General features: G+C 43.4%; 2 protein-coding genes across 2 annotated transcripts in view; both read left to right on the top strand.

The window, feature by feature from the left end:
• Positions 1 to 4,182, top strand: part of LOC116987151 — a 160,370-nt gene extending 156,188 nt beyond the window's left edge. The window contains exons 37-38 of the mRNA XM_033043028.1: positions 899 to 979; positions 4,151 to 4,182. Of these exons, the coding sequence (XP_032898919.1) occupies positions 899 to 979; positions 4,151 to 4,182 (113 nt within the window). The remainder of the gene's footprint in view (positions 1 to 898; positions 980 to 4,150) is intronic.
• The window catches only part of LOC116987150, a 30,260-nt gene continuing 18,051 nt past the window's right edge, over positions 897 to 13,105 (top strand). Inside the window, exons 1-3 of the mRNA XM_033043027.1 lie at positions 897 to 979; positions 4,233 to 4,319; positions 8,025 to 8,096. Coding sequence (XP_032898918.1) covers positions 4,241 to 4,319; positions 8,025 to 8,096 — 151 coding nt within the window. The 5' untranslated portion in view covers positions 897 to 979; positions 4,233 to 4,240. The remainder of the gene's footprint in view (positions 980 to 4,232; positions 4,320 to 8,024; positions 8,097 to 13,105) is intronic.

Raw genomic sequence — 13,105 nt, 5'->3', positions numbered from 1 at the left:
CAAAACTGAACACAAACTTCAAATGCAGCCTCATCAACGTCTTGTATAACAATAACATAATGTACCAACATCCAAGGCTTCTACCTGTGACACCACTTTCAGGAAACTATACTCCTGTACTCCTCAATCCCTTTGCTCAACAACACTTCCTTGGGCCCTATCATTCAGTGTGAGGTCCTGCCTGGTTTAAGTTCTCAAAATGCAACATCTCACATTTATGAGATGTGAATATTGCATTGGGGAATGGGTTGCGCTGGGAGAACAGTTGAGTGGCGGAATATTGCGTTGGGGAAAGGGTTGCGTTGGGGGACCAGGCCTCCCATGTGTCCCACTTAGTCTAGTTCTCTACGAACCTGATGCTGTGGCACTTCAGACTTCTAGAGGAAGAGCAGGCTTAAGGCACGATTTGGCGATAGTAAATAAATTTGCTAATTGGCCAAATTTAACATTGCACATTTTTAACATGAATATTTTAAGCGATGTGGATTTTAACTTTTTTCATAGATCAAAGAATTGTTGGCATACTGTTCATTTTTTGTGTTAAGAAAACAATGATATTATGCAGAATCTCACACACCACTGGTCTCCGCCTAGATTGAGGTTTATTATTGTCATGCGGCTGAGGTACAGTGAAAAGCTTTGTTTTGCATGCTATCCAATCACATCAGATTTTACTATACATAAGTACAATCAAGTCAGACTAAAGTACAATAGAACAAAGGGTAAGATAAAGCGAGCTGAATATAAACCTTTAATCACAACATGATTTTTGTGTCATTTATTTTGTCAGTGTACATCAAAGCAGATGCAATTTAAAAATCTCCACGATGTTCTTTGGTACCAAGTATTTTAATAATAACTAAAATAAAATTAATGATATTTTGAAATTATATTGCAGATAATCCTGATGTTAAGCAAGGTGACATTGTGTTACTTGAAGAATATCCCAAATCACGGAGAAAGGAATCTGCTGACGCAGGTCAAAAATTCATATTGACTGGTTGTTTAAAAAAATATGCTAATGTATGTCAGTAGGTCAGTCACTTCATATTGGTGACATAGGCATAGACTGTCTGTTCTGATGGAAATGATAACTTATTCCAATTTGGCCTTTAAATATATACTATGTGCGAAATTCACTTTTTCATGCTGCATCACCTAATATCCAGACTTTCCATGAATCTTTCCAGTGAACCATGCATTCACTTATGTACACCATAACAATCATTGATTCGTAACTCTCACAAAGGAAGATCAAGTTTCAAGTTACATTTATTGTCACATGCACCACTTGGTACAGTGCGATTTGAGTTACCATGCAGCCTTATGAATAAAAAGAACACAATAGGATTTAACATAGACATCCTTACACAGCGGAATCAATGTTTTCCACTGTGAGGGAAGGTAATAAAGTTCAATAATCTTCCTCTTTGTTTACTCGTGATCGTGGCCTTTGAGCCCTCCGCAGTCGCCGCTATGTACGGCCCTCCCGCCGGGATGATGGAACTCCAACGTCGGAATGGAAGAACACACTCAGCAGCTTGGAGTATCCGAATCGGCCACTTCCTACCGGAGACCGCGGCTCCCAAAGTCCACAGGCCGAGCTGGGCGGAGCTCCAACACTGCGAACCCGGCAAAAGATCCCAGGACTCCACGATGTTAAAGTCAGTGCTGCCCGCAGCTAGAAGCTCCACAAACCACAGCTCCACGGGTGTTAATCAGCAGGCCCAACACTCCGGAGCTCCAACACTGGCGATCCCCGGCAAGGCATCGCCCCACTCCGCGTTGGAATTCAGTGCTTCGCCACTGCTGAAGCTCTGGCTGGTCTAATGCAGCTAAATAATTCACTTTCTGACAGACCAAAATCCAGTTACTTGCCTCAGCTACTGCCAATAGTATCCCCAAGCCATGACTTCTACCACCACAACGGACAAAGATTTAGGTGCATGTTCAGGTCCATGTCACACAAAAAATCTGATTTGAAAATTCCTTCATTGTCACTGAGGTGGAAACCTGGAGCTCTCTCTCCATTAGCATTCTGGAAGTACCTTCAGCAGAAGGATTCCAGTGGTTCAAAACAACACCCAGTGACTCTCCTTTGTCTATCCTGCTATTAACTTCCTAGAGAGCATAACAGGGTACAATAGAGAGTATATTGACTGATTGCATCATGGCTTGTTTCGGCAACTCGAACACCCACGAACAAAGGAGATTATAAAAAGTGGTGCCTAGACCGTCACGGCTACTAACCTCCCCATCATCGAAGGAATCTAAGAGACGCTGCTTTAAAAAGGCAGCCGGCATCATCAAGAACCCACACCACCCTGGCCATGCTCTTGTTTCATTCATGCCAGCAAAAAGGTATAGGAACCCGAAAACCATGACCTCTAGATTCAGGATCAGTTTCTTTTCAACACCCATGAGTCTATTGAACACTACAATCACCAACTGAACTTCAAACTACGAACTGTTATAGTTCTAGGAACTTTGGGCTTTTTGTTTTGCACTATGTAAGAGCTTTTTATTATTGAAGTTCTATTTGTTTTGTTTATTATACAGTATTATATATTGAGTACTGTGCTTATAAATCTATTGTGCTGCTGCAGGTAAAATGTCATTGTTCTGTTTCAGTACATGTGACAATTAAACACCCTTGACCTCTTGAATCAAAGCCATGCTGACTCTCACATCAGCCCTTATCCATATGCTGATGGATCCTGGCTCTCAGAATCCCCTCCAATAAGTTACTCACCACTGATAGAAGGCTCACTGACTTGTCCTTGCAGCCCTTCTTAAATAAGTACACCACATTATCCACCCACCAGCTTTCTGGTACATCCTCCATGGCTAAAGCCAGACCCCCAGCTATTTATTGTGCAAGAAGAAACTGCAGATGCATGGTTTATACTGAAAATAAACACAAAAGGAGAAAAGCAATAGGTGTCATTTTGGGTCGAGACCTTTTATCAGACTAAGAGTCAGGGAGGGCACACTAAGTGTCCCCTCTCCCTGACTCTGAGTCTGATGAAGTGTCTTGACTCAATATCACCTATTTATTTTCTCCAGAGATGCTGCCTGACCTGCTGAGTTACTCCAGCTTTTTGCGTCTATATTCCCAGCAATTTCTTCTCTCGCTTTCCACAATGTCTGAGGATGTACTTACACAGCACTTGGGGATTTATCCACTGTAATATTATTTTAGACAAGTGGTACCTCCTCTTTTGTAGTTCAGATATGGTCTAACATGTCAACTATTAATTTCCCTCCATTCATTTGCTTCCATGCCCTTCTCCTCAGCATGATGGCTCCTGCCCAGTGATGAAACTATTCCAAGTATTTTTTGCAAAACCTGATGACATTTTACTAGTTATGCAAGGAATTATAATATCTACAGGTTACTGAATGTTGGAGAGAATTTTGTGTTTAACCTGTACCTCAATCTAGCTTTCACATGTGTCGCAATTAACCTCTTAATTACTGATAGGAACAGACACAAATAAAAACTTGTACAGCACTGGTGAGTTTCTTAAACTAATCAGTTGATTCAAGTCCTTGACAGCATGCACTGGGAAACATGCCAAGAGAACCCAAAGTGTTTCAATGATTTGCTGCACCCACACATTTTTATATTCTCACAACACAATTATTTACATGCAGATTTCATGTATTTGAAATAATGCATCATTGGTCGATGTCACTATACACTTTCATCCTTGATTTTTCAGTTATCTTTAAGCTTTTTCTTGTTATTTAGAAAACCATTCTCCCATTTGTCTGACAAATAGGTGCAAGAAAAGACACCTCTATTTCCTGATCAGTTTTATTGCCCTGAGCCTGGTTTAAAATCCTGGTGTTTATTTTAACATCAGCTAGCTGTGCCTTGGAATCTAAACACATTCTAAACCTGTCTATTGCCTCTCCTAACATCCTTACATTTTCTTCACTATGTTGGTCTATTTCACCATCATGCTTCCCCAGTATGTAAGCTCTTGGGTTAAACATATTACAAGCTGCTCATCTTTTTCTTGAAATTTTCAGTATTTCCTATCATCAATAAATAATAAAATGATGTAGATGAGAACATTGTAAAAGTCATTGTGAGATAAATATTGTCCAAGAATAAATATATTCCTGAGTTTTTCTCTTTTAGAACAAATGAAAAAAATAATCGGCGAGTATTAATCTATTTTGTGCAATTCCAATCCTAAGTACGATTAACTTTATTATTCCAGATGCTGAAATGCCTGGGAGATATGAAGATGGATTGATTGATGCAAGTACACAAACAGAGGAAGCAAACCCTTCTGATGGTCTTTCAGGTTAGCTGTTAATTTCTTCTTTGGAAATATATTTGTGTGTTGCCCTTTGTGCCAATCAGTATATGTAAAATAGAAGAAAATATGACTAAATAAATTACGGCTGGAATTATGTCTTTGAGCAGAAACCCTTACAAGGCCCAGCTCACTTAAGTTGTGTCTTATCCAGGTGTAAGACAAAATTAACATTTTTTCCTACAGTTATGTTTTTTCAGGAATGGCCACGGCCATTGTTATTGACCTAATTCAAAGGATGGTGGGGTGGGAAATAGCAAGGAAGCTCAAATTCACATTTTTCCTTAGATTGCTGAATTTTCTTCACGTAGAAGTACACCATGTTGTGTAAGTATTTGTCTGCAACAGTGATTGTGTTTCAACAAGATACTTTATAGAAGAGATTTTGGTGACTGGAATTTGATTTACTAAGGGGCTACACAAGGCTAAGCAGTATCAGTAATCGAATCTTATAAGGAGCAGTCATGTGTACTAAAATTGGTAGTGTGGCTGATATTGAGGAAGGTATCTGTGGACTTCTAATCTGACTAGCTACCCTTTTTATGCACGTTCAACCAGGTGCATACTGGTATATATATTTACCAAAACCAGGGCAGAATGGGAAGGGGAGTTAAAATGTTTGCCATTTCTCTTCCAATTCCCATTTCCATACTGACCATTCTGTCCTGGGCCTCCTCCACCGTCAAAGTGAGGCCACACGCAAATTGGAGGAACAACACCTTATATTTTGTTTGGGCAGCTTATACCCCAATGGTATGAGTATTGATTTCTCTAATTTCAAGTAACCCTTGCAATCCATCTCTCTCCATCCCTCTCCCTCCATCCCTCCCCAACTCTAGTCATCCTGCTAGTTTCATTGTTTGTATCCCTTCGTTATCACCTATTTCACTGCCAACAATGGACCATTGTGGGCTCCACCCTTCCTTGGTCATCGGTGCTGGCTCTGTTTTGTTCTATACATTTTCATACCTCTAGTTTCCCTCTTCCCTGACTCTCAGTCTGAGGAAGGGTCTCGTTATGAAACGTCACCTATTTCTTTTTACCAGACATGCTGCCTGACCCGCTGAGTTACTCCAGCATTTTGTGACTATCTTTGGTGTAAACCAGAATCTGCAGTTCCTTCCTAAACATGGTGGTAAACCTCTTCTGCTCCATCTCCAATGCCTCTATATCCTTCCTGAGAATCAGGACTCCACATAATACGTTATACCACTGTAACACAACTTACCAGGTTTCAGAATCGCACATGAAATAGGCAAGAATGCTCTGTGCTTTCCTTGCCTGTACATCAGATCTCCTAAGTGGCCAGCCATTTACTGTGTGCTTTTTGCTTTGCCCTCACAAAATGCATCACCTCACACTTGTCCAGATTAAACTGCATCTGTCATTTCTTCACCCAAATTTTCAACAGATCTACAACCTGCTTTATCTTTTGACAACCCTCTTCACTATCCATAATTCTCCAAATTCCCATGTTGTCTCAAACTTTTTAATCAACCCACCTCTATATTCATGCAAATCTTTTACATTTGTTCTAAACACATTTTTTACCATGGATAAAGACAGGAGGACTGAATAACTTGGGGCTGTTACTGGAAATGTCTTGGGAGCAATGAGTATTATGGTGGAGGAGATGCTGAAGGTCATGACGCGTCTGAAGATAGACAAATCTCCTGGACCTGATCAGATATACCCGAGGACACTGTGGCATGCTAGAGACAAAATTCCAGGACCCTTGACTGAGATTTCCGAGTCATTAAATACTGGAGGGTGGCAAATGTTGTGCCTCTATTCAAGAATGACTGCAGGGAAAAGGTTGGGAACGACAGGACAGTGAGCTTAATATCGGTGGTCGGAAACTTACTAGAGAGTATTTTGAGGGATAAGATATATACGCATATTAGATGGACATGGGCTAATTAGAGATAGTCAGCATGGTTTTGTACGTAGGAAATCGTGTCTTACGAATCTGATTGTTTTTTGATTATGTGACCATAGACCATCCATGTTGGTGGTGGAGCAACTCACTGTTGCAGCGGCCGCTACAGTCTGTCTGTCTTTTTTTTTAATTTTTTGTCTAGTTAAATGTAGTTGTTCGTATTTTTAAATACTGTTTTTAACTGTGTATATGTGGGGGGAGGAGGAAACTTAAAAAAATCTCCTCCCTGCACGGGAGATCCGACCTTTTTCCTGTCGTGTCTCCGTTGTCTTTGGGGCCTAGCACCATGGAGCGGCCTCCAGCCGGAACGACCTGGGGGCTCCAGTCGTGGAGCTGTGGACTACTCACCATCGTGGGACTGGCCGGCCTCGGAGCGTGGGGAGCGGTGGTGGCTCGCTGCTGCGGCCCGACCCCGGAGCTCGGATGCTTCAGCTGCAGCCGCAGGTCCGGTGGACTGGAATATCGGGAGCTCGCAAGTCCGGGTGGAGACCGCTTTTCGGAGCTCCCGCAACGCGACTTCTCCCGCCCGTGTTGCGGGGTTGGAACGACCCGGAGCGGGGCCGTACATCGCCCGGCGCGGCCTAAAATGGCCGTGGGACTTACCATCGCCCGCCTGGGGCTTCAACATTGGGAGAAAAATGGTGCAGGGGAGAGAAAAGACTTTGCCTTCCATCACAGTGAGAAGGAGATTCACTGTAATGGATGTTTGTGTAAATTGAATTGTTTGTATGTCTTATAGGAATTGTCTCTGTTTGTATGGCTGTGGAAACTGAGTTTCGTTTGAGCCTCACTGAGGTTCAAATGACATGTAATAAATATTCATTCATTCATTCAAGAGGCTGATGAAGGCAGAGCTGTAGACATTGTAGATTTGGATTTGAGTCGTCAAGAATTGCAGCAAGATTTTGATCGCTGGGCAGGTTGCTGGAATTTACTGGAATTTAATACAGAGAAATGTAACGTATTGCATTTTTGGAGCATTAACACGGGCAGGACCACTGAACAGTAGGACTCTGGGGAATATAGTAGATCAGAGGGATTTTGGAGTACATGTACATAGCTAGTTGAAAGTGGTATCACAGGTAGATAGGGTGGACAAAAAAGCTTTTGACACATAGGCATTCATCAGTCAGAGTATTGAGTGTAGAGGTTGGGAGGTTATGTTGCAGTTATATTTGACGTTGGTGAGGCTGCATTGAGAGTATTATGTTTAGCTCTGTGCACCATGTTATAAGAAAGATGTTGTCAAACTGGAAAGGGCGCAGAGAAGATTTAAGAGAATGGTGTCAGGACTCGAGAGCCTGCGCTATAGGGAGAGGTTAAGTATGCTTGGGCTCTATTCCTTGGAGTATGGGGGTGCACACAATCATGAGAGGAATATATAAGATAGGCACACAGAGTCTCTTGCCTAGAATAGGGGAATGAACAACCAGGGGCCATAGGTTTAAGGGGAGGGGGGAAAGATTGAATAAGAACCTGAGGGATAACTTTTTCACACAGTGTTGGGTGTATGGACCAAGCTGCCAGGAAGGTAGTTGAGGCAGGTAGTATTGCAACATTTAAGAAATATTTGGACAGGTTCATGGATAGAATAGGTTTGGAGGAATATGGACCAAACATGGGCAGGTGGGACTAGTGTAGATGGGACATGTTGGACGGTGTGGGCAAGTTGGGCAGAAGGGCCTGTTTCCACACTGTATGACTATGATTGTGAAAACTACCATTCCTAAATACTGTTAAATTTGACTTTTCAGACGTTGGAACATTTAGAAAAGAGACAGTAGGTGGAACGGAAAGGAATACAACAACTCCAAACAACCAGTTGGGTAAAGTTTCATTCTTTCATTTGGAGACAAATAATTGTTCTGTGTGTGTATTGGTCAGTGCTACTTTACAAAGCCAATTGCTTCTACCTTGAGAAATTCTGTGGAAGATTAACCTGCCCTCAGCTGCTGCCGAGGCCTCTTTCTCATTATTTATCTGGAAGACTGGGGAATGGGTTCTATTTAAGAAGAGCTGCAAAGAAAAATAAAATACTGGGAATTGTAGACCAGTTAGCCTAAAAGCAGTCGGAAACCTACTGGAGAGGATTATGAGGGATATGATATACATGCATTTACATAGACATCGTTTGATTATGATAGTCAGCATGGTTTTGGGAGATTGTGAATTGCAAATTTGAGTTTTTCGAAGAAGTAACCAAAAAGGTTTACGAGGGCTGAGCCATAGGCATAATCTATTTGGACTTCAGCAAGACTTTTGATACGGTTCAAAGATAGACACAAAATGCTGGAGTAACTCAGCAGGGCAGGCAACATCTCTGGAGAGAAGGAATGGGTGACGTTTTGGGTTGAGACCCTTCTTCAGACTGATAAGGTTCCACAGGCAGGCTGCTCTCAAAGGTTAGTAGATTGCATGGGATCCAGGGAGAGCAAGCCAAAGGGATACAGATTTGGCTTCATGGCAGGAAGTATAGAATGATGGTGAAAGGTTATCTTTCAGACGAGAGGCATAGAATAGAATAGAATAGAATAGAATAGAATAGCCTTTTATTGTCATCCAGACCGAAGTCTGAACGAAATTTAAGCAGTCATACATATAATACAATACAATAAAAAAACAACAATAAACACATATTAACATCCACCACAGTGAGTCCACCCAACATCTCCTCACTGTGATGGAGGCAAAAGTCTTAGGGCTGCAGTCTCTTCCCTCCTCTTCTCCTTCTGCGCTGAGGCGATACCCCCCGGGCGATGTTAAAACCTGTCCTGCGGCTCAAACACCGCGGCCCGGGGTAGTCGAAGCTGCCGCTCACCAGACCATGTGACCAGTCATGTGCCTCAGGTGTCGATGCTGGCCTTATTGCTGTTTGTCACATTTCAATGATTTGGATAACAATGTACAAAGCATGATTAGTAGGTTTTCAGATTACACTGAAATAGGTGATATCATGGACAGTGGAGATGGTATCAAGAATTACAGTAAGATCTTGATCAGCTGTTCAAGTGAGCTGAAGAATGGCTATTGGAGTTTCATTCAGATAAGTGTAAGGTGTTCCATTTTGGGTTGTCAAACCTAGGCAAGACCTTCATCGTTAACGGTGGGGCCCCAGATAGTAGAGCCAAGAGATCTATGCATAGTTCCCTGAAAACGCTGTCACGGGTAGTTCAGGTGGTGAAGAAAGCTTTGACCTCCTTCAGTCAGGGTATTGAGTATAGAAGTGAGATGTTATGTCACAGTTGTACAAGATGTTGGTAAAACCACACTTAGAGTATTATGTGGTGATCCAGCTATAGGAAAGGTGACATTAAGCCAAAAAGATGCAAAGAAGATTTACATGGATGTTTAAAGGGCAAGACAAAATATTATCATGTAGGAAGAGGTTGGATAGGCTAGGACTTTATTCCACGGGGCACCGAAGGCTGAGATGTGATCTTATAGGGGTGTATGAGAGGAAAAGATAGGGTGAATGCAGTCTTTTTCCCAGTGTAGGGAAGATCTAAAGGGCATAGGTTTGAGGTGATGTAGATCAGTGTCACTCATGTTATGAGTCATACTGTAGCTCCGCCCACTGCTTTAATAGAAAGCCCACTTTATCTTTCTTCCCCAGTCTTGAGTTATGTGTTAAGATGAAGTTACCTATGCTGTATTGCTAATAAAAGTCTTTGGATCTTAATCACTGTACTACAGGATGGTATTATCGTAAAAGGCCACAAGGCTGTAGTCCCTGCTTCGCTGCACAGCAAGTATTTTATCGCTGTTCATGCAGGGCACCCAGGCACTGAAGCAACTGTCCTACGAGCAAAAAACATGTTTTACTGGCCTGGTATGGCTGAATACATCCTCGAGAATGTGGCATGCTGTGCAGTGTGTAACAACTTGGCACCTCATCAACAAAAGCAACCATTTCTCTCACACCCAGCCCTCACTGTAGCCCTCCCGTGGTCAACAGTGGCAACTGACATATTTGAGTGGCATGGCAAGCAGTACCTGGTACTTGTCGACTTGTATTCCGGTTGGTTTGACATCGATTTTCTTAGCAGCCCCACTTCTCACGGGGCAGCTCTAAAACTCACTCGCCATATTGCAGACCATGGAGCTCCTTGCATACTATCTGATAATGGCAGTCAATTTACCAGCCAACACTTCAAAGTGTTTGTTGTACGCTGGGGTTTTCGCCACATCACCTGCAGCCCTGAATATCCAGTCAAATGGACTGGGTGATTGGGCTGTCAAGAGTGCCAAACAGCTCATGGAACGATCGCACAGGGCTAATTCCGACGTGTACCTGGACCTGCTCAACCAAGGCAGCATCTCCCACGACCCCATCTTGGGTTCCCCTGCTCAACGTTTATTGTCAAGGCAGACCTGAGCCATGGCAGATTAGGCATTGATCCCGCAGGTGGTCTCACCATCGGAAGTCCAGTCCAGGCTGCAACAAAAGCGTGACATTCAAAAACAGTGGTATGACAAAACAAACAGGCCGCTGTCACCATTAACCAAGGGGTAGGTGGTTCATTTGCAAACTGACAAAGGCCATGACCATATCGGTGTTATTTCTGGAACTGACTTTGAGCCACGCACATATTTGGTCAGTGCTGATGGCGGTACATTCAGACGTAACAGACAACATATGCTGCCTGTGAATGAGTTGGCTCCACCTCCGTATTATCCAGACTGTACAAGTGTACTTCTGTCCACGTCCAGCGGCATCGGTCCGCCTGTACCAGCACATCAACCCACTTCTGAAACAGCTGCTCTGCCAATGACAACGCCTCCTCCGCCTGTGCCAAAGTCCTCTGTTTCATCACCGGGAATGCTGTTTTAATCTCCGCCACCAGTCATACCACCGACTTTGTCCCAGGTGGTGAAAAATTGAGATGGTTTAAGAGAGAGGATGTAGAGAGGATAACTCTTGTTATGAGTCATACTGTAGCTCCGCACACTGGTTTAATAGAAAGCCTTCTTTCCCTTTCTTCCCCAGTCTTGAGTTATGTGTTAAGATGAAGTTACCTGTGCTGTATTGCTAATAAAATCTTTGGATCTTAATCACAGTACGTGTGTTAAGTAATTCCAACAACAGGTGAGCAGAGTATTATTTAAAAGGAACCTGAGGGGTAACCTTTTCACTCAGAGGGTGGTAGGTATATGGAGCAAGCTGCTGAGGAAGTATTTGCTGCATGCAAAAGACCACCTATAAAAAAACATTTGGACAGGTAAATGGATAGAAAAGGTTTAGAGAGACATGGGCCAAATATGGGTAAATAAGACTAGCTTAGATGGGGCATTTAAATGAGACTAGATTAAAGGTGATTTGAAATATTAATTATGTTTCCTGATGCACAGATGTTATTTTTGAGGTCTGTTTTTGCTTCATGTCTCCAGAATCTGCAACTTTTCAGAAGACCTCAACCTGTAATTTCTGCAATCTATATTACTAAAAGTCTGATCTTGACCACTTCCTGTTGTTCTGTATATTGATTTTAGAAAAAAAGCTGCCACTTACGGCTGTGATTTTTGGCTATCTTATTCAGAGCCCCCTCCGCGGCGCAGGACAAGAGGATTTTGCTCATCGCTGAAAAATAAAAGAGTTATTAGTGTTTAAGAAATGTTGAGATTCTCTCTCCTGAAGGCCACGCCCCTTCCGGAGGGACTATAAAACCCGGAAGTGTTGAGTGCCTGTCAGTCTCTGCCAGAGGGAGGGGGGGGAGGGGGAGGGGGGGGGGGGGGGGGGACGGGGGGGGGGGGGGGGGGGGGGGGGGGGGGGGGGAAGGGGAGGGGGGGAGGAGAGGGGGAGGGAGGGGAGAGGGAGAGGGGGAGGGGGGAGGGGAGGGGGGGGGAGGGGGAGGGGGGGGGGAGGGAGGGGGGGAGAGGAGGGGGAGGCGGGGGGGGGGGGGGAAGTGAGAAAGTGAGAGGGTCACGTCTCTCAGTCTGAGCTGTGAATAACACTGAACACATGTCTACTAAACTGAGTGGTTTTACTGACCTGTCAGTGCCCTTTATGTGGTTTGAAAATATAGTTTGGAAATGCTAAAACTGTGTTACCTTTGGTTTGGAAATGCTAAAGCTGTGTTGCCTTTGGTTTGGAAATGCTAAAGCTGTGTTGCCTTTGGTTTGGAATTGCTAAAGCTGTGTTGCCTTTGGTTTGGAAATACTAAAGCTGCGTTGCCTTTGGTTTGGAAATACTAAAGCTGTGTTGCCTTTGGTTTGGAAATGCTAAAGCTGTGTTGCCTAATTAAAGTTCCCTTACCTAATTAAAGTTGCCTTGCCTAATTAAAGTTGCCTTGCTTCTATATAATTAAAAGTCTAATCTTGACCACTTCCTGTTTGCGCTTTATATTGATTTTTTTTAAACGATACCACGTACGGCTGTGATTTTTGGTCATCTTACCCTCCCCCTCCGCTCATCAGGTGCTGTGGATTTTTCCCATCGGTGAAAAATAAAAGGGTTATTAGTGTTTTAAAAATGTTGAGATTCTCTCTCTCCTGTCAATCACGCCATGAAGGCCACGCCCCTTCTGGTGCGAGACTATAAAACCCAGAAGTGTGGGCGTGGCTCAGTCTCTGCAAGATGGAGGAGGGAGAGGTCACGACTCGCTGTCTTTAGTGGCTTTGTACCCTGCTTGAAATGGTATGAAACTGCACTTGAATTTGGTGGCCTTGCACCCTGCTTGAAGTGGTAAGAAACTGCATTTGAATTTGGTGGCCTTGCACCCTGCTTGAAATGGAATTTCAAGGAATAGCCGTGAGTCAACTGCCAGCCCACCAGCCATGAGTGAGTGAGCTGCCAGCACAACAGGCTTGAGTGACTGAGCCGCAATCCCAAGAATCC

The sequence above is a fragment of the Amblyraja radiata genome, chromosome 25 (genome assembly GCF_010909765.2).
Source record: "Amblyraja radiata isolate CabotCenter1 chromosome 25, sAmbRad1.1.pri, whole genome shotgun sequence".
NCBI lineage: Eukaryota > Metazoa > Chordata > Chondrichthyes > Rajiformes > Rajidae > Amblyraja > Amblyraja radiata.
The sequence above is the reverse complement of the archived record's forward strand: the minus strand, read 5'-3'. Positions and strand labels throughout refer to the sequence as shown.